This window comes from Thamnophis elegans, chromosome 9 (genome assembly GCF_009769535.1).
Source record: "Thamnophis elegans isolate rThaEle1 chromosome 9, rThaEle1.pri, whole genome shotgun sequence".
NCBI classification, from domain to species: domain Eukaryota; kingdom Metazoa; phylum Chordata; class Lepidosauria; order Squamata; family Colubridae; genus Thamnophis; species Thamnophis elegans.
Window position 1 is genome coordinate 72,833,477 of NC_045549.1, and position 23,529 is coordinate 72,857,005.

General features: G+C 44.6%; 1 protein-coding gene across 3 annotated transcripts in view; it reads left to right on the forward strand.

Moving 5' to 3' along the window:
• The window catches only part of TBC1D1 (TBC1 domain family member 1), a 72,689-nt gene that overhangs the window by 12,238 nt on the left and 36,922 nt on the right, over positions 1 to 23,529 (forward strand). For 2 of the 3 annotated variants that reach the window (XM_032224642.1, XM_032224640.1), the window contains exon 3: positions 15,927 to 16,442. In XM_032224642.1, the coding sequence (XP_032080533.1) occupies positions 15,927 to 16,442 (516 nt within the window). Of the gene's footprint in view, positions 1 to 3,645; positions 3,885 to 15,926; positions 16,443 to 23,529 lie in introns of those variants that run through there. The other variant, XM_032224641.1, reaches the window with a different exon arrangement.

The window sequence follows — 23,529 nt, forward strand, 5'->3', positions numbered from 1 at the left end:
GTGATTTGATTGTTGTTATTCAGCTACTCAGTTGTGTCTGGCTCTTCGTGGAGTCTGCTCAAATTCATGTTTATAGAGTCGATGGCACTATCTAATCCAGTTTTGGTCGCCACGATGTAATAAAAAGATGTGGAGACTCTAGAAAGAGGGCAGAGAAGAGCAACAAAGATGATTAGGGGACTGGAGGCTAAAACATATGAAGAAAGGTTGCAGGAACTGGGTATGTCTAGTTTAATGAAAAGAAGGACTAGGAGAGACATGATAGCAGTCTTCCAATATCTCAGGGGTTGCCCCAAAGAAGAGGGAGTCAAGCTATTCTCCAAGGCACCTGAGGGCAGAACAAGAAGCAATGGGTGGAAACTAATAAAGGAGAAAAGCTGTTAATCTATATCTGTGTATTCCTTACCAATTTAATCAGCTTTCATCATCAACAATCAAATGAATTCTGATTTCAGTGCTTTCTGTAGCTTTCCGGCTGATCACCCTGTTCCTATTGCTTTACATACTGTAAAGTTGTGATCCCACCTATTAAACTTATTACTTTTCCTTCCTTTATAGATATTGGACTAGATTTTTAGCTTCTGAATAACTTACTCCATGACATCATGCATTCTAAAATTAATCTGCATTGGATTTTTTTAATATATTTTTTGCTGACCGAAGCGTAACAGAGTCGAGAGCATAATGCTATTTCCATTTCTTAAGGAAATTAAACTGAGTTGATTGATGGACTCATGAAACATGAGTGGGGTTTAGTTATGAAACAGGACACATGAGCTTCCTGCTTTGGGGGGGTTGTTAAACTTTAGGTTACTCTGTACAGATATTGTCTATGGCTTTCCAGTTTTAAACATAAGAGGGAAATATATTTGTTTGACAGAATAACAGAGCTGGAAGGGACCTTGGAGGTCTTCTAGTCTAACCCCCTGCTCAGGCAGGAAACCCTATACCATTTCAGACAAATGGTTGTCCAACTTCTTCTTAAAAACTTCCACTGTTGGGGCATTCACAACTTCTGGAGGCAAGTTGCTCCACTGATTAATTGTTCTCACTGCAGGAAATATCTGTCCTTACCACTTTCTATAGAGAGCATCCTATCATATAGCAATTCAGTCTGGATTGGAAGCCTTACTGCCACAGACAGGAAGGTGGTGCAGAGAGTGGTGAGGACAGCGGAAAAAGGTTATTGGCAGTTCCCTCCCTTGACTCCAGGACATGGCATAGAAGTGATGCTTGAGCAAGGTCTGCAGGATTGTCTTGGATGCTATACATCAGGGGTGTCAAACTCAAGGCCCGTGGGCCACATCCAGCCTGCAATGTGGTCAAATCCAACCCGTGATGTCAAATCCAGCCCATCCTGGAAACGGTAAGGGCAGGGGTGGGATCAGGCGGCTGCTACTGCCAGTTTGCTCAGGGATGCACGGACGCTTGACGTGCGATGCGTGCACATGCACAGTACTAAAAATACTTCTGCACATGCGCAGAAGTGTTGGAGCATTCACAACTTCTAGAGGCAAGTTGTCCCGCTGGTTAATTGTTGAAAAAGCACAAACATGACTGGGATGACTGAGAATCTCCATAGACACTAATGAGACAGAGTCGCGGTGGCGCAGTGGTTAGAGTGCAGTACTGCAGGCTACTTCTGCTGACTGCTGGCTGCCTGCAATTTGGCAGTTCAAATCTCCCCAGGTTCAAGGTTGGCTCAGCCTTCCATCCTTCCAAGGTGGGTACAATGAGGAGCCAGATTGTTGGGGGCAAGAGGCTGACTGTGTAAACTGTTTAGAGAGGGGTGGAAAGCACCGTGAAGCAGTATATAAGTCTAAGTGCTATTGCTGTTATGCTGTTATGTTCTTTTCCTTCTACTGTAGCGAACAATACACGATAAAGTTTACAAAATAAGCCACCTCGCCTTTCCTTTTTCCTTTCTTTTTCTCTGCAGCTTTGCTTTCTGATAAACGTCCACCTGTGTTGATTCAAAAAGCTGCCAAACAGAGGAAGAATGGGAGGGAATGTAAGAGTAGGAAAGAGGGGAGGAATGGGAAGAAGAGGGGAAGGGTAAAGGGGAGGAAGGGGAAGGAGAGAAGGGAAAGGAGAGGAGGAAGGAAGGAGAGAAGAAAGAGAAGAAAGGGGGGTAGGAAGGAGGGAGGGAAGGAGGGAGGGAAAAGCTGCCAAAATCCGTAGCATGATACATGGTCTGCGCACCGATGCTCACCTCAGAGTGGGCTTAATGAACAGTTTAAGCAGTATGCGGTTCAGCCAGCACATGTTGTGGCCCGTCAGCGGCTAGCAAAGCTGGCAGCAGAGGCGGACAGTGAGGAGGCTGGGGATGGGCCAGTCCTGGAGGCCGGGGAAGGCTCGGACGAGGGCTCTGCATCGGAGGCAGAGATGGGGCCGAGGCTGTCTAGCAGTGATCAGGTGCCTTCGGAGCTAGACAGCAGTGAGGCAGAGGAACAGCTGGAGCCTGTTCCCAGTGTGCACATGCGCTGAGCTGCCAGAAGAAAAGAACAACTCAGAAATCAGGATCGACTTGGGAGTAAAGCCACAGGTGGACGGTGATTGGCCCCTCCCATAGGACATAAAAGAGGAGTGAAAGGGGAGGGGGCTTTTGCAGGAAACAATTCAATTGCAGATTGATAAGAGCTCAAATGGCAAGGATCACACATTGGGACATTTGCCAGATATTTTACAGACCCTAATATGTTGCAAATACAAGGCATAATTGTTAGATATTCCCCTCCGCTGACAGACCGCAAGAGGTTTCCACCAAGGTCCCCTGCTCCGGCGGGAACAGAGGTTGAATCTCATTGGCTAAGAGGTCTGACAGATCCCTTTAAAAGGGGATGCTGCCCGACCCTTCCTCAGCCGGATGTTGTTACTGAACGCTTTGTCTGCCTCCTTTACTCGATCTAACAATAGCAATAGCAATAGCAGTTAGACTTATATACCGCTTCATAGGGCTTTCAGCCCTCTCTAAGCGGTTTACAGAGTCAGCATATCGCCCCCAACAACAATCCGGGTCCTCATTTCACCCACCTCGGAAGGATGGAAGGCTGAGTCAACCTTGAGCCGGTGAGATTTGAACCGCTGAACCGCTGAACTGCAGATAACAGTCAGCTGAAGTGGCCTGCACCCTAACCACTGTGCCACCTCGGCTCTTAATATGGGTGCGTTACAGAAAACAGACCTTTCTACTAAAACCAACAAGTTTGTATCCTTATTGCTATTCCCCTTCATGTTGAAGGCTGAGATATATTTCCTGCACAAACTCCCAGCCACTCCGCGCTGCCCTTCCTGTTAAAAGCAGGGCTCGTGAATGCTGCCTTTCATCCCAGCAACACTTTTAAAAGTTGCCAGTCTATCTTCGTTATTTTATTTTATTTCTCCCCCACCCTCCCTTGCCTTGGCTTGTCCCTGCCTGTTCCTTCAACACCAGCTGCTGCATTTCACAATTTCCTGACTGGTCCACAGGGCAGCCTTTGTTGGTGCTTCCTCCTCCTCCTCCTCCTCCTCCTCTTCCTCCTCCCCCTCCTCTTTGAGAAGGAGAAGGGGGCGGGCTTGTCTTTTTGAAAGAGCCAACGGGAGGTGTCTTCCACCCTTCGTCCCCACCCACTCCCGTCTTTTCTCTGCATTCAGGGAGAGCGGCTGGACTAATGACCTCAGAGTTGGTTTTGAAGGAGGAAGCTAACCTATTCCTTTTTCGCAAACTCCCCTTGCTGGGAAAGCAATGCTTCCTTGTCCGTCTGGAAAGGGATTGATGCTCCAGACAGATGTGGGAGAGCGAAGTCTGAGCAAGAAGAGGAGAAGACGCTTGGCGTTGGATCTGGCCAGCCTTGGTTGGCTATCCTCTTCTTAGGATGTCACCCCTCTTTAACTGGGTAGCCAAGGTAGGATCTTTTCTCCCTCGCTCTGCTCTTCTTTGTCTTCAGAACAGGGGAAGGTTTGATGGTTGGAAAGTGCTGAGGGGGAGAGGAGAAATTCCTACAGCTGGAGGACCATAAATACCACAACTCCGGAGATTAGCAAATCCATGACACATCACGGGTCTGCTTTGAAGTTGTGGAGTTATAGCCCCTGGGTGCAACGGAGGAAATCGACGTGGTTATATATAAAGCATTGTTTTGAATTTGAAGCTGGCCGTTCCTTTTTGTTTTGCTAAAGTAGCTTTTCGTTGTTTGGAAAGGTGGAAACGCTGGGTGGTGAAATAATTAAGGGGACAGAAGGGTGCCCCAGAGCCAAAAAAATAAAAAATAAAAACCAGGAAAGCTGTATGTTTTAAGTCAGTGCTTAGAAGATTTTAGTGTCTTTTTCATTCATTCTGTTTTAAGTCAGCCACTGGATAGTACGAATGATGGGGTAAATTTGCACGCAGCGATGTTTTACCCACTCTCCAAAAGTTCATACATTTCAACCCAACTTTGAGTTTCCGCGTTAATAAAACTTGGAATTTTTACATCACGGAATTAAAATATTTTTTCCCCTCTCCCGATGTCCGTTCAGTGACAATCACATCTGAAAAGTTGAGCCAGATATATCTTGAACTTCTGGCTCAACTTTTCAGATGTGATTGTCACTGAACAGACATCGGGAGAGGGGAAAAAATATTTTAATTCCATGATGTAATTTTACAATTGTCTCTTTTGTTTTTAGCGTATACATTTTCCCCACTTGGAACTGAACCCAGAAGCACATTTCTTCCAACAATGGCTTGAATGCAAAAAAATATGATTCCGTTAAATAAGTGATGCTACTAAAACAATATTTACATTGCTATTGTCTATGTCCTGAGGTTACCACTGAGTCTTAGTACAAAGGGTGGGTCTTGTACTTCCAATTAGCTGTCCATCATTCCTCCTTTTTCCTTTTATTTTTTTCCTCGAATTTCAGAAGGAAAAGCTATACGTTCTCTAGCATCACACTGGAGCTTTCTTTAAATTTTGTCCTTCCAGATGCTTATCCCATTCAAAATTTTGAGAAAACTCTTTAAGATACAACATGGCTAAAATAAGTCTCTTATTGCTGACAAATAATGAAGTGTTATGTCCAGCATATAATTTCCTCTTGATAGTTCAACAAATTCAAACTTTTTAGGTACCGTATTTTTCGGAGTATAAGACGCTCCGAAGTATAAGACACACCTACGTAGCTTTTAGGGAGGAAAACAATCTGTCTCTGCCTCCCAGCAATTTGCCTCCTTGCAGCAAACAGCAAACAGTACAGATCCTGTTTGTAGTGTTACATTTCAGAGTATACTTGTACAGATACTGTTAAAATTGATGTGGCTTTCTGGACTTATAGTTATTCTCTGCTATTTAAAAGAAGATACAATAGCACTGGGCCTCTTCAGATCAAGCATTTATTTTAAAAAAAAGCTTCTTCATTTTGTTGTGTAGAACAATAATAAAGCAGTCTTTAAAAAAATAAGTCTAATCATTTGAACATTCTATAGGCATTTATAGTTATTGACTTACCTCCTTGCAGCAAACAGCAAACATCCTGTTTCAGTTTAGCCTGATTAGCACCAGAAAAAAAAATCTGCTTCCCAGCAATTTGCCTCCTTGCAAACAAACAGCAAACAGTGCGTTTCACTTTGATGATCAGCTGTTTCGGGGTGCAGGGATTGCCATAGCTTACTGCCACAGCAAGCCCCATTTTCCCGTCTGCTGCAAGGAGGTAAATTGCTGGGAGGCAGAGGCCAAAGGGTGGGGGCCGGTGGGTGGCCGAGGCTACATTCGCTGTATAAGATGCACCCAAATTTTAACCCTCTTTTAGGGGGGGGGGATGTGTCTTATACTTCGAAAAATACGATAGGTCTGTGAGCCAGAATTTATCTTCCAAGATTTCTCTCTTGAACTAGTTGAACTATCCAGCCCCATCCTAAGTTGTGAATGTTGTTGAATTTTAATTGTTGTTTGTTATTTCTTGTATCCCCCTTTCCCCTTTATATTGTTAGCTGCCCTGAGTCTTCCGAGAGTAGGGCGGCATACAAGCTAAATAAATTCAATTCAATTCAATTCTCTCTGTCTTTTCAAATTAACGGATGCTTACCTTTTCTTGGGGCAATTGAACTATCTTGACGGGATAAGTCTCTCTCGTAAATGAACCACCATAGAATCCTAGAGCTGGAAGGGACATCCGAGGTCTTCTAGTCCAACCGCCTGTTCAAGTCAGGAGACCTTATCCCATTCAGTCTGTTTTTGGAAAACCTCCAGCGGTAGAGCACTAACAACTCCAGGAGGCAAACTCTTCCATTATTAATTGTTCTCACTGTCAGGGATTTCCCCCCCCCTTAAATTCTAGGTTGGATCTCACTTTCCCAAGTTTCCACTCATTATTTCATATCCTGCCCTTTGATGCTGGCCACCAGCTGCCATCTTATCTGATTTAGCCCTTAGAGGGTGTACAGAATAACAAAGTTGGAAGGGACCTTGGAGGTCTTCTAGTCTAACCTCCTGCTCAGGCAGGAAGCCATATACCATCTCAGACAAATGGGTCTCCAATCTTTTCTTTAAACCTTCCACTTCTGGAGGCGTTGTTCCACTGGGTTAATTGTCCTCACTGTTAGGAAATTTCTCCTCTCTAGGTTGCTTCTCTCCTTGATTAGTTTCCACCCATTGCTTCTTGTCCTGCCCTCAGGTGCTTTGGAGAATAGCTTGACTCCCTCTTCTTTGGGGCAGCCCCTGAAATATTGGAAGACTGCTATCATGTCTCCCCTAGTCCTTCTTTCCATTAGACATACCCAGTTCTTGCAGCCATTCTTCATATATTTTAGCCCCCAGTCCCCTAATCTTTGTTGCTCTTCTCTACACTCTTTCCAAAGTCTCAACACCTTTTTTACACCGTGGCAACCAAAACTGGATGCCGTATTCCGAGTTTGGCCTTATCAAGGTGTTAAAAAGTGGCATTAACACTTCAAGCCACCTTGTCTTCTGTCCCCATGGTTTTCTCCATTCATAACCTTGAGGAAAAATATTCACTCATTTCCATCCTTCTGCCTGTTTCACTGGTTGGCTTGTCCATCTGTGGTTATCCTGGAAAGGCAAGCAGACAATTAAACAGACAATCTTCAATTATGTTTTCCTCTTTGTCTTACCACAAACCAGTTTCACAGCTTACATCCTTCTATGTATTCTGGACCAAGCGAGAGGGGTATTGTAATGTAAACAGTGTCGCATTGAGGATAAAGGGAAAGGTTCCCCTCATACGTATGTGCTAGTCGTTCCCGACTCTAGGGGGCGGTGCTCATCTCCGTTTCAAAGCCGAAGAGCCAGCGTTGTCCGAAGACCTTTCCGTGGTCATGACTAAATGCCGAAGGCTCACGGAACGCTGTTATCTTCCCACCAAAGGTGGTTCCTATTTTTCTACTTGCATTTTTTGCGTGTTTTCAAACTGCTAGTTTGACTGAAGCTGGGACAAATAATGGGAGCTCACTCCGTTGCGCGGCGCTAGGGATTCGAACCGCCGAACTGCCGACCTTTCTGATTGACAAGTTCAGCGTCTTAGCCACTGAGCCACCACATCCTTTTTTTTTTCTTTTGAGAAAGTCACAAAAGGGGATCACATGACCCCGGGACATATAAGTCAGCTGCTAAGCATCCGAATTTTGATCACATAATTATGGGGATATTGCAATGATTGTAAGGGAAAAACGTGCGTAAGTCTCTTTTTCAATGCCGTTGTAACTTCAATTTGTCATTAAATGAATGTAGGGCAGTGCTCTTGACAGTTCTCACTATTGGTTCCCTGGGAATTATTTTTCCCATTTTAATGGATGAGTGATTTTATATTTATACCCAAGGATTTGGCCAAAATACCATTGTCAAAACGCCAGGGCCTTAGATTCAGATCATAACATTGGAACAAAATACGATTTCTCTATTTAAAAGCACATTAGCTGTTGTGGCCTGCCAGTGGCCAGGGGAGCTGGCAGCAGATTTGGACAGTGAGGAGGTTGGGGAGGAACATGGGCCAGTCCTGGAGTCTGGGGAAGGCTCTGATGAGGGCTCTGTGTTGGAGGCAGAGAGGGGGCTAGGGCCCTATGCCAGTTATCAGCTGCCTTCGGAATCAGACATCAGTGAGGCAGAAGAACAGCTGGAGCCTGTTCCCATTGTGCGCATGCGCAGAGCTGCTATACAAAGGAAACAGCTAAAGAACAGGAGTCGACTTGGGAGGAAGGCCACAGGAGGACAGTGAATGGCCCCTCCCAGAGGAAATAAAAGAGGAGCGAAAGGGGAGTGGAGTTTGCAGAACGCAATTAGTTCACTTAATTGGTTCGTGACTCTCCGAGACTCCTTGCCAAGTTTTGCCGATATCGGCCTGGCAGCTCTCCAAGCCAGATAAGGTCTGTGACCGTAAATCCTCCCTTGAAAGACTTTGCTGGAGGTAAAAGAGCAGAATTCACAGTAAATTAATAAAAGTGTTTTTGGAGTCTGCTTCATGCTCTTGGGAAGCCTCAGTCAGAACAGCGCTAGAATTTTACATAATACATGAGAGAAAACAAGGGATTAATGACTGCATATTAAAAATAAATGATTGTACTGTCTCGATTAACTTTATCAAATATATAAACCTCCAGAAATGCTATGCAATGCAATACAGGCTCAGTTTCTTAATATACTGTTATAAGAGTACATGGGCGTAGCTTCCAAAAATCTAACCTCTTGCCTTCAATTTTCCATCTACCAGAAACTCAAATACAGTTTTATTTATCTTGCTGCTTGGAGAGCCATGGTAGTATTAAGTAGAAAGAACACAGCCTTGGTTTCCTCCCTCCTTTTTTTCTTTTTTTTAAAGTCTCAATTTTAATGGTTTCCCTCCCCCCACCCCAATCACTACTTAAATAGATGCTCTCTGGATCCCAGAAGCAAAGAACGAAATGTATTATTAAAATGTACCCGTGAATACAACAAGGAATGTAAGTCTATTTTAGGGTTTACTGACAAATGTGCGCATGACAAATGCGCGCCGACCAAACCGTGGCGGGAAAACAGCGATGTCGAAATCGCGCCCACAACAGCGCGCCGACAAAAGCGCGCCGACAAAAGGGCGCCATCGGCAAACAACACCAAAACAAAGTAATAACCCTAACCCTAAACCTAACCCTAACCCCAAACCTAACCCTAAACCTAACCCTAAACCTAACCCTAAACCTAACCCTGAACCTAACCCTGAACCTAACCCTAACCCTAACGCTTACCTTAACCCTAATCGCGCTTTTGTCGGTGCGCTGTTGTGGCCAAGATTTCGACGTCGCGGTTTTCTCGCCGCGGTTTTGTCGGCGCGCTTTTGTCGGGCGCGCATTTGTCGGGTCACGTATTTTAGAACAGAATAGAAAACTTTATTGGCCAAGTGTGATTGGACACAAGGAAGTTGTCTTTGGCTCTCAGTGTGCATAAAAAGAGAAGATACATTCGTCACAAATCATAAGGTACAACACTAAATGATACTATGTTTTCCCCAAAATAAGACAGGGTCTTATTTTCTTTTGACCCCCGAAATAAACGCTTGGACTTATTTTCGGGTGTGGTGGTGGGGGTGTCTTATTATTTTTGAGATGCAGGAGGCAGCCAGCATGGTCACCTCATGGCTGCTGCTGCGTACTGTTGCAAGTCGAGAAATACCTGTGTACAGTTGAACAGACTAATAGGGATTGCCAAGATTTTTTAAAAAAGCAGAACAATTTCTTCTAATGCTTCTGGCTTATAGTTGAAAGGAGAAAGTGGAAACCAGAATGACTCCTTTGAGGAATCAATCCGATTGTACTTAAACACAATATAGAATAAAATACTGGAAACAGGAACATGAATTATTGAAATAGCTGATTAATTCGATTTTTAAAAGCGGGGGATGCAACCAATGATTTTTTTTAAGAAAAAAGGATAATAGAGGACAGCCATTGCTCTGACGCGGTGGCTCAGTGGCTAAGATGCTGAGCTTGTCGGTCAGAAAGGTCGGCAGTTCGAATCCCTAACACCATGTAACGGAGCGAGCTCCCGTTACCTGTCCCAGCTTCTGCCAACCTAGCAGTTCGAAAGCATGTAAAAAATGCAAGTAGACAAATAGGAACCACTTTTGGTGGGAAGGGAACAGCGTTTCGTGCACTTTCGGCGTTGATTCATGCCAGCCACATGACCATGGAGACGTCTTCGGACAGCACTGGCTCTTTGGCTTTGAAACGGAGATGAGCACCGCCCCCTAGAGTTGGGAATGATTAGCACATATGTGGAAAGGGAACCTTTACCTTACTGCTCTAGCAAATTATGTCTAGGAGAGAAGAAAATTGCTTATAAACCCATGGGGAAGTCATCTAAATATAGTTTTCAAACAGCTTTGCATTTTCAACAGAATTTCATATTTCTTTATATCAAATTTATTGAGTTACCTTCCTTTCTCCAAGCCAGATAAGGTCTGTGACTGTAAATCCTCCTTTGAAAGACTTTGCCGGCTGTGAACGAGCAGAATTCACTGTAAATTAATAAAAGGGTTTTTTGACGGGACAAGGAGTTTGCTTCATGCTCTTGGGAAACCTCGGTCAGAACACTCCCAGTGCTTGGGACAAGAATATCTGAGCCGCTTCTCAGATCCTATCTTTTAATTAATCCTGGGTATAGAAATGTCGGTGCTTTGAATCTGTGTTGAATTGATAAGGCTTCTACTTTTGCCGTGTTTCCTGGTTCATAGAAGCAAAATGGGAGCCTTGGGAGAAATCATTTGCATTATAGCAATAGCAGTAGACTTATATACCGCTTCATAGGGCTTTCAGCCCTCTCTAAGCGGTTTACAGAGAGTCAGCATATTGCCCCCAACAATCTGGGTCCTCATTTTACCCACCTCGGAAGGATGGAAGGCTGAGTCAACCCTGAGCCGGTGAGATTTGAACCGCTGAACTGCTGATCTAGCAGTAGCCTGCAGTGCTGCATTTAACCACTGCGCCACCTTGGCTCATTACCCTACAAGGCTGCAGAAATGCAGAGGTAGGGGTTCCCCCCCCCTCAAACTTCACATCAACTATTTCACACATTATATATGGAGGTTCCCATAAATTTACGTCGTTTTCAGAGTAAGGACACATAAATCAATCTTCGCTTGTCTGATCGTTTTGATAGGAATGGGTCTGGGAAAGGAATTATAAAATTCGAATAGGGGGATGTGAAAAAGTTCTCTTCGAGTGATGTGGAAGCACACGTCATGGGGATCGTAAAATAAGATGAAAATGGTTTTCTCACCCAGCCAAAGGTTTATGTAATTTTGCAAACTATAGATATGACTGAAGAAGCTAATATATTTGCTCCGTCACCCATATAAAATCCTTCTTAAAGTCTACACACTCTGTTCTATTGTGCATCTCTCAGTCAAACAAAACTCTCAAGGTATTTTGGAAGTTAATTTACAATACTCTCCCCAGTGTATTTCCAGAAAGAATAATGTCCCCTGTCTTCTTACTTCCTATTTTAAAATAATCCATCCCATTTGATGATGGAAGAATTAACTGGTGATTGTATCAGTTCTGCTCTGTGTGTATTTGGAGGAATGATGACTGAGGAGGGAGAGATTAATTGAAGGCTGTAGGAGAAGTAATTAGCAGTTGAATGTCAAAGGGTTATAAAGAATGGTAGTTGAGAGAGAGAGAGAGAGAGATATGACAGATAGATGATAAATAATGAGAGAGAAATAAATGATAGATAGATAGATGATAGATAGATAGATAGATAGATAGATAGACAGACAGACAGACAGACAGACAGACAGACAGACAGACAGACAGACAGACAGACAGATGATTGATAGAGAGAGAGATAGCGAAAGAGAGAGGACATATACATAATGAGAAATAAATGATAGATGATAGATAGATAGATAGATAGATAGATAGATAGATAGATAGATAGATAGATAGATAGATAGATATAATGATATATAGATGATAGATAGGCAGGCAGGCAGGCAGAAGATAATGATGGACGGATGGATGGCAGTGGTGGGTTGCAGGTGGTACACCCTGGTACGGGCATACCGGAGCGTGCCCAGAGCACAGGGTACAGTTCCAGGACGGTGCTCCGGAGGGCCCACCCGCCCGAGCTCCTTACCTGTCCTTTAAAGCATTTGGTGCTTCCGCGCATGCGCATGGTGCATACAGCACCTACGCGACAAGCAGCTGGAGTGTCGCGAAGGCCTGCGGAGGTGTTGCTGGAAGGTACGGCGCATGCGCGCACCACGCATCTTCAGTGGAGGACGCCGGGCAGACAGACAGACAGACACACAGACAGACATGATAGATGGATGGATGGATGGATGGATGGATGGATGGATGGATGGATGGATGGGTGGGTGGGTGGGTGGGTGGGTAGGTAGGTAGGTAGATGATAGATAGATAGATAGATAGATAGATAGATAGATAGATAGATAGATAGATAGATAGATGATAGATGATGGATGGATGGATGGATGGATGGATGGATGGATGGATGGATGGATGGATGGATGGATCGATGGATCGATGGATCGATGGATCGATGGATCGATGGATGGATCGATGGACGGACAGGCAGGCAGGCAGGCATGATATATAATGATAAATACATTATAGATAGGCAGGCAGAAGATGATAATGATAGATGATTGATTGATAGATAGATAGATAGATAGATGATTAGATAGATAGATAGATAGATAGATAGATAGATAGATAGATGATTAGATAGATAGATAGATAGATAGATAGATAGATAGATAGATAGATATAATGATAAATACATGATAGACAGGCAGGCAGATGATAATGATAGATGATGATAATTATAATGACAATGAAGATAGACAGACATAAAATATACTGTAGATGATGATAGATAGATGATAGGTTGACAGACAAATGATACGTAATAATAGACAGATGATGATTATAGATAATAATACATAGATACAAACAACAGATATACTAGATTACTAAATTTCTAAATAATTGGCCAAACAAGCAAAGGGAGACAATCACATTTTGGGCGACCCCTATCGAGGCCTGTCGTAGGAAAAGCCTTCTCAGAAAACCCGTTACAAGTTCTCTTCTACTTTTCCAGAAGTACTTAAAAAAAAAAAGAAAACAGTTGAACCCTGGTTAAAGTTCAACTCCACGTTGGCTAACTGAGCCACAGACTCAAATCTGAGGATGAGGTCATTCTTCCTGTTTCAGTTTTAGGTCATTGTTCTTTCCCTTATGGGGATCCTCTGACTAATTCTCCTGAAATATGTCTGGGATCCATTAAATGCCCTTATTAGGTTTCTTCCTCAAATATTATTATTATTATTTGCCCCTCCTTCCTCCCCACCCCCCCAAATGTGGATAAAGAGAGATGCAAAAATCAGATTTTTTTGGCCCCCCTCTCCAGAAGGAGTGATTTTGAGGCCTTCTCCTCTTTTTATTCCTTCGGGAGGGAAGCCTTGTCTTTCAATCCAGCCTCCTCCGTCTGTCCTATTGTAGGAAATCCTCGCTTTGCAACAGAGGTGGGTTCCTACCAGTTCGCACCTATTCGGTAGAACCGGTTCGTCAAATCTACCGAACCGGTTAGAAGAGGTCTCACCAGTGGACCCGGAAAGCAGGCCACACCTACAGAAGAGCTTCCAAAAATGTTTGAAACCCACCACTGGAGGAGACAGATACACACACATACACACACACACACACACACACAGAGTGAGCAGACAGACAGAATAGACAGACAGACAGACAGACACAGAGAGAGAATCACATAGAGAGACACAGAGGGAGGGAGGGAGGGAGGGAGGCAAAGACACACACACACACACACACACACACACACACACAGACTCACACAGAGAGAGAAAGAAAAAAGAAAGAAAAAAAGAAAGAAAAAGTGAGAGAGAGATGAAAGAAAAAAAGAAAAAAGGGACAGAGAGACAAAAGAAAGGAAAGAAAAAGAGAGAGAGAGAGAGAAAAAACACATGGCCGGCAAGCCACTCCCACCAGGTCACATGGCCGGCAAGCCACTCCCACAAAGGAGGCCACACCCAGAGTAGGTTCGAAAAATTTTTGAAACCCACCACTGCTTTGCAACCACAATGGCGCACAAAATTGCCAAGTCAATGAGGAAGCAGGATTCACTCAACAACTTCGCTGCTAACTGAAATCCTGCAGTGATTCGCTTAACAACTGTGGCAAGAAAAGTCGTAAAATTGGGGGGGGGAAATCCCCTGAAAAACCGTTCCTCCTTAGCCGCAGAAGCTTTGGGCGCGATTGTGGTTGTGAGTCAGGGATCTGTCTGCGAATCAAAGTCAAGAATTGCAATTCTGACACTCTTTTCTCTCACTTTTCTGTTGTAGTTTTTTTTTGTTCCTGTTTTCCTTCCCTTTGAAAACAAACATATACCATATTTTTCGGAGTATAAGGCACACCTTCCCCCCCCCCCAAAAAAAAGAAGGTGAAAATCTGGGTGCGTCTTATACAGTGAATACAGCATTTTTGACCCTCTGAAACCCCACCCCCTTTGCAAAAATGGCCATGCATAATTTAATTTAATTTAATTATCAAAATTATATGCCGCCCAATCCCGAAGGACTCCGGGCGGCTTACAAAAAAGAAGAAGAAAAAAAAAGAGAAAGAAAAAAACAAGAAAAAAGGCAGTTTAAAATCACAAAAACCACATGCATTCATTCTAATCGGGGCTGGACCTCAACAGTGAGGTCAACAGCTCCAGGCCTGCTGGAATAGCCAAGTTTTTACAGCTTTCCTGAAGGCCATGAGAGTGGGTATGGTTTGGATTTCTGGGGGTAGCTGATTCCCAAGAGTCGGAGCAGCCACAGAGAAGGCTCTCCTCCGGGGGCCCGCCAGCTGACACTGTCTGGCTGACGGCATCTGAAGGAGGCCCAATCTGTGGCATCTTACTGGCCGCTGGGAGGAATGTGGCAGTAGGTGGTCTCGAAGGTACGCTGGCCCTAAGCCATGTAGGGCGTAGCCTTTAGGAGGCTTCCAAAGTGCTCCAGGGGCCTGGGGAGGGCAAAAATGAGTGAAAAATGAACCCTTTTTTGCTCGTTTTCGCCCCGACCGACCCAAGGAGCCCCATATAAGTTTCCCAAAGCCTATGCATGCCCTGTTTTTATGCAAAAAAAATGAGGCTTTGGGAGGCCTGCAAAGTGCAAAAAAATGTTTTTTATTTACCTCTTCAAAATCTTTGTGCGTCTTATACTCCGGTGCATCTTATAGTCCGAAAAATATGGTATTTTAATCGATATTTAGGTTCCACCACAAAACCGCGCTCGACTAAAGCGCGCTTGACGAAACCGCGTAGCTGACATCATCACAGGGCGACAACAGCGCGGAGACAGAAGCACGCTGTAGACGCTAAACCTAAAATTAACCCCTAAACCTAACCCTAAACCTAACCCTTAACCTAACCCTAAACCTAAACCTAACCCTAAACCTAACCCTTAACCTAAGCCTAAACCTAACCCTAACCCTTAACCTAACCCTAAACTTAGCCCTAACCCTTAACCTAACCCTAAACCTAACCCTAACCCTTAACCTAACCCTAAACCTAGCCCTAACCCTTAACCTAACCCTAAACCTAACCCTAAACCTAACCCTTACCTTAACTTGAATCGGCTTGCTTTCAAAGTGCTATTTAAAGCGCCCTTCTTTCTCCGCACTCGCTGTTATTGCCCTGTTGATGACATCAGCGACGCAGTTTAATCGGGCGCTCTTTAGTCGAGCGCGGTTTTGTCGTGCCACGGATATTTATATTATGAATCTGTATCAGAAGTGGTTTTCAGCCGGTTCTTACTGGTTCGGGCGAACCGCTAGTAGCGGCTGCTGGAGGCTCCGCCCACCCACCCCGATGTAATGCGCGACATTTGAGAACCTGTAGGAAAGGTAAGTGGATCCCACCACTGATCTGTATATATATATATATATTTTGCAGGTGCCTGAGATTATCAGCACCATCAGACATGCAGGGAAGATCTCTCGTCAAGAAGACTTTCAGAACCAACCTGAAGATCCTTTTAGCAAGAAGTTTGAGGTGCTGTTTTGCGGCCGGGTGACGGTCGCGCACAAAAACGCCCCTCCGGCCCTCATCGATGAATGCATCGAGAAATTCAACGATGTGAGTGATACCAAAAACCTGGGCCTGTCCCGTCCAAATGACAGCGCCGAACACTTCCACGGATTTTCCATCAGCGACAAATTCCGCTCTGTCTTCCAACCTTCGGTGAGCGAAGAGGAGGCCGCTAAACCCATGAGGAAATCTTACTCGCAGCCTGGACTCCCTTCTTTTGCGTTGAAAAGGGACTCGCAGACCTGGAGCCTGAAGGGTAACAGCCTGGCCAGGTCCTTGGATGAAGACGACGCCATTTCCCTCAACTTAAAAAGTCAATTTATCCAGGGACAAAACGTACAGCCGACAGATATCGCTGGGAACCGGATTATGCTGTTCACGGTAAAAGCCTGATTTTGTTTGCTTAGAATTCCCAGGGTTGAGCTGCTGCGGGTTTGCGCAGGTTCAGGCGATCCTCTAGCAAAGGATCCGCCCAGTTCAGCGAACCCACAAATCTCACCCCTGCCTAGCCCCGCCCACCCCTCTAACCACACTGTGCCACTCCCAGGAGTCTCCACGTGGCCGGTTTTGAATGCCAGGTTAGTGCAGGGCCCACGCAAAGGCTCTGCGAGGACAAAAAACAGGTTTTTGCCCTCCCGGAGGCTTGAAGAAAACCTCCGTAGCCTGGGTAGGGTGAAAAACGCCTGCCCCCCGCCATGGTGCAGAAGGATGACTAGGCCACGCCCACCATGGCCACACCCACCCAGCAACCAGGCAGAGAACCTGTTGCTAAAAACTTTTCAAGCTTCTGACCGTTCCTAAGCATTGCTGTATTGCTAAGTGTTGAAACGCTGCAGATCCTTGAGAAGGGAGTACCGTATTTTTCGGAGTATAAGACGCACCTTTTCCCTCAAAAAAGAGGATGAAAATCTGGGTGCGTCTTATACACTGAATACAGCCTTTTTGGCCTCCTGAAACCCCACCCCCTTTGCAAAAATGACCGTGCATAGCCTTTATGAGGTTTCCTGAGTGCTCCTGGGGGGTTGGGGAGGGCAAAAATGAGCAAAACCGGCCCGTTTTTTGTTCATTTTTGCCCCCAACCCCCAAGAGCACTCTATAAGCCTCCAAAAGGCTATCCATGCCCTTTTTTTGACAAAAAATGGGCCCGTTTTGGCAAAAAATGGGCCATTTTGGGGAGGTCTGCAGAGTGCAAAAACCTTTAATTTACTTTGCCTCTTCAAAATCTTGGTGCATCTTATACTCTGGTGCATCTTATACTCTGAAAAATATGGTAATTTTGGATGGGGTTTAGAATCCAATGGGCCCCACCTCTTGTGATCCTTGGAGTCGAATTCCACCCATCATCCGTTGGGCCTGTAACTTTTCATCTGGGCTCGCTGCCTAATCTTGGAGGGTTTCAAGAGGAGTTTTCCAGGCTTATTTATAGTGAGTTAATGAAGGCAGAGTTCATTTGGGCCATTTCAAATAATTTCTCAGGAAGATTTTTTTTCCCCCAGGCTAAGCTGAGTAGCAGTTTCTGTGATAAATTAACAGCCGATTCACCTTCTGCCCTCTGGGCCATTCCTTTTCCTGGATTCTCACAATCTTTCTGCACTTTTCATACGAGCAAATAAACCAAGTTAGTCTTCCATTATCTGGTTTCCTTTCCAGTTATATTTGCAGTGACCATTTTCTTCATTCTTTGCAAACTTTAAGTTAGTTTGCATGAAATCAGGGAAGGGAAGGAGAATGGAAAAAGGGAAGGGAAGGGAAGAGAGGGTGAGGGGAGATAGAAGAGAGAAAGAAAAGAAAAAAGTAAAGAACAAGAAAGGAAGGGAAGGAAGGGGGAATGGACAAGAGGGGAAGGGAAGAGAAGGGGAGAGGAGAGAAAGAAAAGATACAAAACAGGAAAGGAAGGGAAGGGGAATGGACAAGAGGGGAAAGGAAGAGAAGGGGAAGGGAGAGAGAAGAGAGAAAGAAAAAAGAACAGAACAGGAAGGGAAGGGATGGAAAGAGGAATGGACAAGAGGGGAAGGGAAGAGAAGGGGAAGGGAGAGAAGAGAGAAAGAAAAAAAGAACAGAACAGGAAGGGAAGGGATGGAAAGGGGAATGGACAAGAGGGGAAAGGAAGAGAAGGGGAAGGGAGAGAGAAGAGAGAAAGAAAAAAGAACAGAACAGGAAGGGAAGGGATGGAAAGAGGAATGGACAAGAGGGGAAGGGAAGAGAAGGGGAGAGGAGAGAAAGAAAAGATACAAAACAGGAAAGGAAGGGAAGGGGAATGGACAAGAGGGGAAAGGAAGAGAAGGGGAAGGGAGAGAGAAGAGAGAAAGAAAAAAGAACAGAACAGGAAGGGAAAGGAAGGGAAGGGAAGGAAAGGGGACTGGACAAGAGGGGAAGGGAAGGGAAGGGGAGAGGAGAGAAAGAAAAGATACAAAACAGGAAAGGAAGGGAAGGGGAATGGACAAGAGGGGAAAGGAAGAGAAGGGGAAGGGAGAGAGAAGAGAGAAAGAAAAAAGAACAGAACAGGAAGGGAAGGGATGGAAAGAGGAATGGACAAGAGGGGAAGGGAAGAGAAGGGGAAGGGAGAGAAGAGAGAAAGAAAAAAAGAACAGAACAGGAAGGGAAGGGATGGAAAGAGGAATGGACAAGAGGGGAAAGGAAGAGAAGGGGAAGGGAGAGAGAAGAGAGAAAGAAAAAAGAACAGAACAGGAAGGGAAGGGATGGAAAGAGGAATGGACAAGAGGGGAAGGGAAGAGAAGGGGAAGGGAGAAAGAAGAGAGAAAGAAAAAAGTAAAGAACAGGAAAGGAAAGGAAGGGAAGGGAAGGAAAGGGGACTGGACAAGAGGGGAAGGGAAGGGAAGAGGAGGGAAGGGGAGAAAAGATAAAAAAGAACAGAACAGGAAGGGAAGGAAAGGGGAATGGACAAGAGGAGAAGAGAAGAGAAGGGGAAGGGAGAGAGAAGAGAGTAAGAAAAAAGAACAGAACAGGAAGGGAAGGGATGGAAAGAGGAATGGACAAGAGGGGAAGGGAAGAGAAGGGGAAGGGAGAGAGAAGAGAGAAAGAAAAAAGTAAAGAACAGGAAAGGAAAGGAAGGGAAGGGAAGGAAAGGGGACTGGACAAGAGGGGAAGGGAAGGGAAGAGGAGGGAAGGGGAGAAAAGATAAAGAAAAAAGAACAGAACAGGAAGGGAAGGGAAGGAAAGGGGAATGGACAAGAGGGGAAGAGAAGAGAAACGAAGTGGAGAGAGAAGAGAGAAAAGAAAAAGAACAGAACAGGAAAGGAAGGGAAGGGTAATGGACAAGAGGGGAAGGGAGGGGAGGGAGAAGAGAGAAAGAAAAAAGAAAAGAACATGAAAATAAAGGAAAGGAAGCTCAGAGAGCACCAAGGACCCCTCAATCAAAAGGTAGCAATGAAAAGAATGTAAACAGAAGTAAAATAATAAACAATGAAGCAAACAATGGAAAGGAACACAACAAGAATATATCAGTATGATTATCAAGAAGGAGAGACCGATGGGTGGAGAGCAGAAGACAGGGAGGGTGAGGGGGATATGCCATCCATGTACTGTCCAGGTCTAGATGAAATATATACAGATGGAACTAGTAATGTTTAGCCAAAGGAGGAGAAGGCTTAGGGGTGACCTGATCATAACTTCCAATCCTTGAAAGGCATCAATTTGCTCTCCATAGCAGCCTAGGACAGGGTGAGAAGCAAGAGGTGGAAGCTCCTCAGATGGAGACCCAATCTGGAATTCCCTGGCAGTGAGAACAATCACTCAACAGAAGAACTTGCTTGTCAAGGCTGTGGGTGCTCCATCGCTGGAGGTCTTCATGGAAAGATTGGGACGATCGTTTGTCTGGGATGGCATGAAGATGCCTTGGGGCAGGTGGTGGGACTAGGAGACCTCCAAGTCTTCCTTCCAGCCCGAGGATCCTATCATTCTATGGTTCCTCCTGGGGGGAGGATTCACATTGGACTGACTGAGCAATGTTTCCTCCTTTCATCGATCCTAGTAGATTCCAACGAAATTGATTTCCTAGAAGGAGGGTCTTCTCTGGCAGGTTAAATGTAGGTAATGTTGATCTTAAGTAGGAAGCTTCTTTCAAGGCGCCTCTGCAATGCCACTGCTTCCTGGAATGGTGGTACCATTTCTTTTAGTTTTAAGGAAATGGGTTATGGTGTAATAAAGAAGACTTCTGACCTTACACTTCCTTTTTTATTGGGCAACTGGCAACTGCCCCTACTTATGAGGAAGGACGGTTAGGTCAAATAAGGAAGCCCTGATTTTAAACGAATGGAAGGGAAGGGTAGTGTAAGGGTAACAGTAGAGTTGAGTGGAGTAGAGTGGAATGGAATCGAATTGAATCCAATCGAATCAAATTGGAAAGGACCTTGGAGGTCTTCTAGTCCAACCCCCTGCCTAGACAGGAAACCCTATACCATTTCAGACAAATAGTTGTCCAATCTCTTCTTAAAAGCTTCCAGTGCTGGAGCATTCACAACTTCTGGAGGCATGTTGTTCCAGTGGTGAATTCTTCTCACTGTCAGGAAATTTCTCCTTAGTTCTAAGTTGCTTCTCTCCTTGATTAGTTTCCACCCATTGCTTCTTGCCCCGTCCTCAGGAGCTTTGGAGAATAGCTTGACTCCCTCTTCTTTAGGGCAGCCCCTCAAATGTTGCAGTACTGCTACCACGTTACCCCTAATCTGCAGAGAGTATAAATCCTTTCTTTCCCTTCCAGTGAGTTAGAACAGAAGAAGCTTATTAAATGAGAAGTGAAGCGTCTTCGAGATAAATCAAGGAAGTCCAGTTGCCATTTGGGGGGGGGGGGAAGCACCTTTGGGACCTTGGTACCAAGAAAAAAAAAATCCATTCCAAAATACAGTTGACCTCAAGTCCATAACTCCTTGGCCAATTGCAGTGTTCACACATTCTGTCCCGATGTTTAATTTAAGTTCCGTGGAGTTTATAAATGAGATCATTAACTTGAAAAGTAATAAAAGTCCACCAGACTCATCTAAAGGGATAAGCTCTGTTATTTTTGATAGAGAGAGGAGGGAAATTGAAAACCATTCCTCTAAAGAATATTTTGATCTCGCTTAGGACAGAGTTGAAAATTACGAAACTTTCAAACCCTGCTGGATTTTATCTCCCATTAATGTTTTCACTTATTCCTCAGACCACCCCCTAGGAATTAGGAGCTTCTCCCATCTTAGATCAAGAGGCAGATGAGTAAATTCCAGTGGTGGGATTCAAATAATTCAACAACCGGTTCTCTGCCCTAATGATTTCTTCCAACAACCAGTTGACCAAACTGCTCAGAAAGTTAACATCCGGTTCTCCCGAAGTGCTGCGAACTGGCTGAATCCCACCACTGGTAGATTCCAAGGGAAAATCCAGGCAGGGACCCTATGCAGTAGTCTAGCAAGCAGCAGACAGCATAACGTGACAAATAATAAAAATAAAATTAAGCAGCGGAGGGTAAAACTGGCCCATTAAGAATGTTTCACAGATGATGAGGTCATGTCTCAAAGTCTGCTTGCTTGCGACCGCTGGCATCTACAGTTGCCTGGCAACCTGTGGCTCAAACAGTTGCGGTCCAAAATTGCAGCTTGGGGTATGCACACCTGTACGACCATTATATTCCCAACAGGTGTCTGTTTATCCCATTCACTTTATATGCCCTGAAAAACAGTTTGTACAATAGCTAAAGCTCCCACTTCGACGTTGCCTTCTTGCACCGACCCACGGCCAAAAAAAGATTTATATTATTTATTTATTTATTTATTTATTTATTTATTTATTTATTATTTATGGAGTTTGTATGCCGCCCACTCTCAAGAGACTCAGGGCGGCTTACAAATAAAAAGGAAGGGGGGAACATACAAAAAATAAAATAAAAATAAAATAAAATATTAATCGGACATCTAATTTGGTAACCATTGGAACTATTTAAGATTAAGTTTGCCTCTGGAAACCATGCAAAGAGAGTGTGGGGGGGGGGAGATTTGGAGGCTGTGCTTGTGGGAAACAACACCGTGGCAGTTTTGTTTCTTGCGGGTCTTGTAAAATTTCATTTTGCAGCTCGTCTGACGTCCGTGTGGGTGAATGCTCCCTACTTATTTCAGAGTAGATGCAACCAAACAAGGAAGGATGCTCCGTGCTCCCTTCTTTGAACTCTATAATGAATAATTGTCTACGAAGTTACCGTATTTTTCGGAGTATAAGACGCACCGTTCCCCCCTTAAAAGAGCGTGGAAATGTTGATGCGTCATACACCCAATACAGCCATTTTTGGCCTCCCGCAGCCTCCTCTGCGAAAAATGGGCAAAAAACGGCTCGTTTTTGCAAAAACAGATGTGTTTTTGCCTTCCCTCATCCCTCAGGAGCACTCTGCAGATGTCAGCAGGGCTGGGGGAAGACAAAAACGCCCTTGTTTTTGCAGTTTTCACAGGGTTAGGGTTAGGGTTAGTTTTTGCCTTCTCCCAGCTCTGCTGGAGCCTACAGAGTGCTGCTGGAGGCCAGGAAAGAGAGAAACTTTTTTTTCTTACTTACCTCTTCGAAATCTTGGTGCGTCTTATACACCGGTGCATCTTATAGTCCGAAAAATACGGTATGTATTTATTTATCTTTCTTACTAGTGTTGCAAATAACTGGAGGCAGCAAACATATCCAATGCACCTTCCCCCTCCTATTGGGCTCACAACAGTGGTGGGATTCAGCCAGTGTGCACCTATTCGGGAGAACCAGTTGTTAACTTTCTAAGCAGTTTGGAGAACCGGTTGTTGGAAAAAATCCCCTTTTGTTTCTTTCCGCTTTTCAGGGCTAATCCTGTAAGGAAGGCAGGAAGGAAACATTCTGGTGTTGTTTCTAGACTAATTTTTATTGCCCTGCTTACAGAAACTGCCTCTCCGGTTAACCCTTATGATATTGTAACAGCTAAGGCGAAGCGCCCATCGACATGAGTGACGTTGAGTTGGCCCTGCCCACCCAGTCACATGACCACCGAACCACACCTACCCAGCTGGTTATTAGGTCAGAGAACCGGTTGTTAAATTATTTGAATCCCACCACAGGCTCACAACAACCCTATGTGATAAGTTGGGCTGACATAGAGAGGGACTGGTCAAAAATCACACAACTTTCATGCCTAAAGGGGCACAAGATTTCTGCCTGCAGTACTTTGCCTATGAATAGAGCTATCTAGATCTCAATAAGCTCTTTATCTCTTAAGAGCTGGCATCTGCTGTGAGCTATTAAGAATGGTGGGGCCTATTAAGAGTGAGTCTGCTTTCTGCCTCTAAAAAAAAACATGTTTCTCCATTTCTCATCCAGGGAAATATAATATTCTGCCTTTTTAATATTTCTTAAAATATTTCATTCTTCTAGGAGGAGTGGGTGAGTGCTAACTTTCTACATAGCATTCCCAAGCATGATCGCGCGGCATTTGTTTAATTGGCTTCATCGATGTTTTGACGTAGGCAAATCTGTG